At 38.3% G+C, this 6295-nt stretch overlaps 1 protein-coding gene across 1 annotated transcript in view; it reads left to right on the forward strand.

The window, feature by feature from the left end:
• Positions 1–6295, forward strand: part of Dnah6 (dynein, axonemal, heavy chain 6) — a 195288-nt gene that overhangs the window by 120877 nt on the left and 68116 nt on the right. Inside the window, exons 40-42 of the mRNA XM_013035434.1 lie at positions 867–1013; positions 1819–1892; positions 3638–3784. Of these exons, the coding sequence (XP_012890888.1) occupies positions 867–1013; positions 1819–1892; positions 3638–3784 (368 nt within the window). The remainder of the gene's footprint in view (positions 1–866; positions 1014–1818; positions 1893–3637; positions 3785–6295) is intronic.

A 6295-nucleotide genomic window follows, 5' to 3' on the forward strand; every position in this document is an offset into this window, starting at 1 on the left:
AAAAAAAAAAAAAAGAGGATCCATTTTATCTCACCAATGATAAATTATCCAGGAAATTCCAGTTGTTAACATCATCCTTATTGTCCCCACATTCCATCAACATGTCCTAGAAATTCCCTTGTTTCTATAATTTTAATTGAAAATAATTAAAATTTTAAGCACTTCAAGAAACACATGTAGACTGAGGTTTGGCTCATGTAGAAGATACTTGATGATTAAGTGTGAGAGCCTGAGCTCCCCAGTACTGCCAAAAAAGAAAAAAGAAGAAAGGAAAGGGACACAAATCACACATATATAATATTTTGTTAAGTATAACATCATTATCTAGAAACATCTTACTATCACAGGGCAGTGTGGACAGTATCTACTGTCTTATATACGCATGTGATATACATTGTCCATGCCCTTGTCCACATGGTGTGGACAGAGGAGCCCATCTGAGGGGTGTGTCTGCAAAAAGAACCTTTCCAGGTACTGCTTTGTATTATTGCTCCCATTGTAACTTGAAATTTTTAGGACTGCATTTGCAATAATAATTGAGACTAACTTTTTACGGGCTCAGAATAATATGAGTAAAACCCATATCCTAAGGAAAGGAGCATTGCTTAAGCTATAAAGTTTGACTACTTCACATGATCAATTTAAAAAATATATCACAAAACAATATAAAAGGCTTTGTCACATAAGGCATTCCAGGTTTGCTTTCAAAAACTTAGGTTCCCATTAATCTCCGCATACACACACTGGGAAAGCACTTTGTCAATGTGTGGGTAAAGTTGGACTTAATGATTTCCTGGTTAAATTATTACTAGATATTCCACAAAGGTAATTTCTTTTCCTTTCTCCCCCGCCCTAAAAACTAACAGGTATTCTCCAGTGTGATTCGGGAACAATAAGGGAAGAATTACAAATATTCAGACTCTTTTGCCATGAATGCCAAAGAGTATTCCATGACCGTTTGATTAATAATGAAGACAAGCACTATTTCCATGTTATCTTGACAGAAATGGCCAGTAAATATCAATCTTTATTTACAGTATTTATATTTGTTTCCTTTAGTAGCTCAGGTTTATAATATTTTTAAATTGTGGCAGTTATTTTCCTGAAATGTAAGAAGGTTTAATTTTTTTTAATTCATGATAGGTTTTTAAGTAGAACAGAGAAAATAGTCTGTGCCAGTGGCTCACATCTGTAATCCTACCTACTCAAGAGACTCAGACCTAAGGATCACATTTCAAAGCCAGCCCAAGCTGGAAAGTCCTTGACACTCTTATCTCCAATTAACCAACAAACCAACAACAACAACAAAAAAAAAATAAAACTAACAAAGAGCCAGAAGTGGAGCTATAGTTAAAATGGTAGAGTGCTAGCCTTGAGCCAAAAAGCTCAGACAATGAATGCCCAGGCCCCAGAGTTCAAGCCACGGGGTTAGCATATGAGAGAGTGAAACAGAGAGAGAGAGAAGTAGAGAGAGAAGAGAGGGGAGAAGGGAGAGAAAGAGAGAAAAACGAACATCTTATCTGATTGAAAATCAAGATAACAGTATTTTCACAATAAAAAGAAAAGATAATTAGGACAATCTAATCCAGTATTTACCTTGTCACAAAGGTTTTCAATATTTGTTATCTATTCTTCATCTTAAATCTGGAAAATTACCAACCAAACTCACATGGCATGACGTAAACATGGCCTTTACTCAATTTTCACTTTTAGCAATTAGGGCTTTAGCAAAGTAGCTGCTGACATTTTCTGCATATCTTATTGAAAAGCTGAATTCTAGCTTATCATTATACCAAACTTTTTTTTATATTTGAACAGACAAACATTTTGGAATTTCAATTGAGATAGACTATTTTTTAACCAAGCCCATCATCTTTGGAGATTTCATTAAGGTAAGTGTACTGTATTGCTGTCACTGTATTTGAAGATTATAAAGCATTTACTAATGTCTGAACCACTTGTTTTGCTGCTGTTGTGGTTGTTGGCAGTACTGTGGGTTGAGCTCAGGGTGTCAGGCTTGCTAGGCAAGTGTTCTACCCTTTGAGCCACACCTCCAGTTAAAACATTATTTTCTGCTTCAAGTCCATCTTCTACAAGAACTTTCCATTTGTTAAGATTAAATGCCTGGACTAGGTATAGGCAGATTGTTGCCCCATGAGCCCATCAACCTACAGTGGATTATACAATTATACAACAATTTTGTCAGGGCACAGGTACACTCACCATTTGCTTTTGCCCTACAACACCAGAGTAACAGACAAAGACTGGGTATCCTGCAAAGACTAATGTGTGTGTGTGTGTGTGTGTGTGTGTGTGTGTGTGTGTGTGTGTGTGTGTGTCTGTGTCTGTGTCTGTGTACATATATATAAATAATAGACAGAGAGAGAACAGAAAGAGACGGAGAACTGAGGTTTATTTAAACTCAGGGCTTAACATGTGCTAGGCAGGCTCTCTACCAATGAACCATACCTCCAGTCCTTTTTTATTGGTTATTTTTGAAATAAGGTCTTGCTTTCTACCCTAGGTGTGTATCTAACCAAGAACTGCTTATTTTAAGCCTCCATTACTAGCTGGTATGACAGAGACACACCACCACACCAAACATCTTTCCACCAAGATAGAGCCTCAGAAACTTTTCTTCCAGGGGTGGCATGGAACCAGGATTCTCTCAATCCCACCCTCTCAAGTACCTAGAATTACAGGTGTGATCTGCCAGCTCCCAGCTCCTTTATTTTCTTTATAAACTTCTCAAATCAGTCCTTCACATAATATCTACACTCTTTTGCATCCTGGACCTGCACTGGAATACATCTTCCATTTAACCCCACATTCTTTTTCTAGGTACATATTCTCCATGTTTCCAAGCAAGCAGGACAGTATTGTTTTTGTTCACCCTAAGCCCCTAGATTCCCTGTCAGAGCTAGGTGCATAACAGGCTCCCACTTAGTGCTGATTTAGTGACCAATGAACTCATCTTCGTATCAGATGTATGCACTGTGAAATTTTCCTTCAGATGACTATTACCACCTTACAGAAGAAAAGATAAATAATAATGTGTGACATAGATCTATTTTAACTTATCATTAAAAATTATGTTTGGGGTTTGTTTTCAAAGATTACATTTCTTATGTGGTTTTGGTGATGGTATCATCAAATGAAGAATAATTAAAGGAGAAATGAAGACCGGGACTCTTCTTGGATTGCCTGGGTATTTCAGTCCAAGTCAAAGTGTCTGGGGCACTTGCCATAGCAGAGAAAAGCGATCCCCAATTGATCCAAATGGGAACTCAGTTCCCCTAAGTTTACACCTGATTTTTACTCTCAGCAATTTATTAAACCCTACATGGCTGCTGTATAAAAACTACATATGTTCTAAATGATTGTTTATAACAGTAACAATCCATCTTCGGTTTTTCTAATGTCAGTCACCTAAGAGCAAAAGTATAAAATCAAACTGTGGGGTTATACCAAAAAAAAAAACCCATATTCTTAGCATCCAATGTGACTTCTATTACACAAAGCATTGAAATTACAATGTAGTGCTTGAAGAAGTTAAATGAAATGGGTTTCCCAGACTCTTCGGTCATGTATGTTTATATATGATATCATGGTTCTTCTCTCATCAATCATCTTACAGTTTGGAGCAGAAAAGGAGGATAGAATTTATGATGACTTACCTGATATGGAAAAAATCTCAAGTGTTCTACAGGACTACCTTGATGATTACAATCTGACAAACCCTAAAGAAGTAAAGTTGGTGTTTTTCCAGGATGCCATAGAACATGTTTCAAGGTAGAGTATTAAAAGATACCTAGTTATGCATTGCTTTTATTCAGTTTCCTTCTTTGTGCCAGTAGTGGGGTGTGAACTCAGGGCTTTGTGCTCTGTTGTGGCTTTTTCCTCTCAAGGCTGGTGCTTTATCATATAAGCCACAGCTCTATTTCCGTCTTTTTGTTGGTTAATTGAAGAAAATGGAGAGTCTCACGGATTTTCTGCCCGGAAAGGTTTAACCTGCATTTTTCAAATTTCGGTCTCCTGAGAAGCTAGTATTGCAAACATGAGTCACCAGCACCCAGTTTTAATTTCTTGTGCATTAAAAAATTAAAAAAATTAAGTGGTATAAACTCTTTAAATAAGTTGCTGATTGAACAAGGGTCTTTTAACAATTGTCAGAGTAATACAAAAGGTTTTTTTGGTGGTGGTATTGGTCATGGGGCTTGAACTCTGGGCCTGGATACTGTCCCTGAGCTTTTTTGCTCAAGGCTAGCACTCTACCATTTTGAGCCATAGCACCACTTCTGATTTTCTAGTGACTAATTGGAGATAAAAGTCTCACAGACTTTCCTACCTGGGCTAGCTTCGAACTGCAATCCTCAGATCTCAGCCTCTTGAATTGCTAAGATTATAGACATGAGCCACCAGCAACAAGTACCAAAAGATATTTTAATATATTTTAAATATATATGGCAAGAAATTTCTTTTGAACCCCAGGTATTATTATTGTCGCTAAGTATCGCTGGATTGTTTTGTTCATTTTTATATGCTCTCTCTTTTTACAAAAAGAATCTGAATTGGGTTACACTGATACATATACAGTACAACAAGGCTAACTGCATGCATGTGGAAAGTAAAGATTCCAGACTATAGCAAAACAAGTTGAAGTCAGGAACCAGTGGCTCACATCTGTAATCCTAGGTACTCAGAATTCTGAGATCCAGCATAAACAAAATAGTTTGTAAGACTCCATCTCCAAATTAACCAACAAAAAGTTAGTCTGAAAGTGTGACTTAAATGTAGAGCACCAGCTGAGCCAACAAACTAAGCAAGCATGAAGCCCTGAGTTCAAGCTCTGCTTATGAGTCTGAAATAATAGATCCCATTTGCTTCTAAGTGTGATTCCTGCCTATTGCAAGTACCTATTGAGAGACATCCTGATATGTCCAGCATGAGTATCTACAGCCCTTGGGACACAAACCACTTTAGGAAGTGGCTTGGGTCCTGTTGGACAATTCTGAGGGTTGAAATGATGCTCATGGGGTGAGCCAACACCTGCTTCTCAAGACTTCTGGTACCTATCTATCCTTAACATTGATAGTAATGCCATTCAATGTGCATATAAAGCCACAGTGTAGAGCATCTCACTTAATGTCACATGTGAAAATACGGATCCAAGTGGTAGAGTACCAGCATTAATAAATGAGAGAGAGAGAGGCCAAGGCACAGAGTACTGGCACAAGAGTCCCACTAGTGTTTAAACAACAACAACAACTGGGAAACCATCATGCCTTCATTGTTTCTTTACATAGGTAAGCAAATTTGTTTATGCATTCTTATTTCTACACTTTTCTTACCCAAAAGTGAGCTAACTAAGCCTGATTCCAGTGGCTCACACCTAGAATCATAGCTATTCAGGAGGCTTAGACCTGAGGATTGTGTTTCAAAGCCAGCTTGGACAAGAAATTCCAAGAAACTTTTACCTCTAACTACCAAAAAGCCAGAAGTGTAGTTGTGGCTCAAGTGGCAGAGTGCCACTTGAATGAAATCCCACATTATCTGTGGGATTCATCTTTCACCAAGGTTTTTTTGGTGGTTGTCATTTAGTAGTCCAATTTTTTCCATCTCTTCAGTTTTTCAAAAATTCTGACTTTTTTTCCTCCTTCATTCTCTTCATTTTGAATACCCAGTCTGGTAGCATGGTTACAGTACTTTTTTTTTTTTTGGTCAGTCGTGGGGCCTGAACTCTGGACCTGGGCACTGTCCCTCAGCTCTTCAGCTCAAGGCTAGTGCTCTACCACTTGAGCCACAGAGCTACTTCCAGTTTTCTGGAGATAAGAGTCTCTCCAACATTTTTCCCTGTCTGGCTTTGAATCATGATCCTCAGATCTCAGCCTCTTGAGTAGCTAGGATTACAGGTATGAGCCACCAGCACCCGGCTTACAGTACTTTATTAAATTCTCACCAACTAGAATCAGAAAGTTTACAAAATGTTCTTGATATCTTGCAGTAATTGTTTCCATTGGTCTCTCCTTCTGAACAGCTGAATCTTTTTCTTGGTTCAAGAAATTTCCTGGGCTGAGTGTTGGTGGCTCACACTTGTAATCCTAGCTGCTCAGGAAGCTGAGATCTGAGGATTGCAGTTCAAGGCCAGCCTGGGTGGGAAAGTCTGTGAGACTCTTACCTCCAATTAACCACCTGAAAACCAGAAGTGGAGCTTGTGGCTCAAAATGATAGAAAGCTAGCCTTGAGCAAAAAAGTTCAAGGACAGAACCCAAGCCCTGTATTCAAGCCCCATGCC

Source organism: Dipodomys ordii, unplaced genomic scaffold (assembly GCF_000151885.1).
Source record: "Dipodomys ordii isolate 6190 unplaced genomic scaffold, Dord_2.0 Scaffold212, whole genome shotgun sequence".
In the NCBI taxonomy this organism is placed as follows: Eukaryota; Metazoa; Chordata; class Mammalia; order Rodentia; family Heteromyidae; genus Dipodomys; species Dipodomys ordii.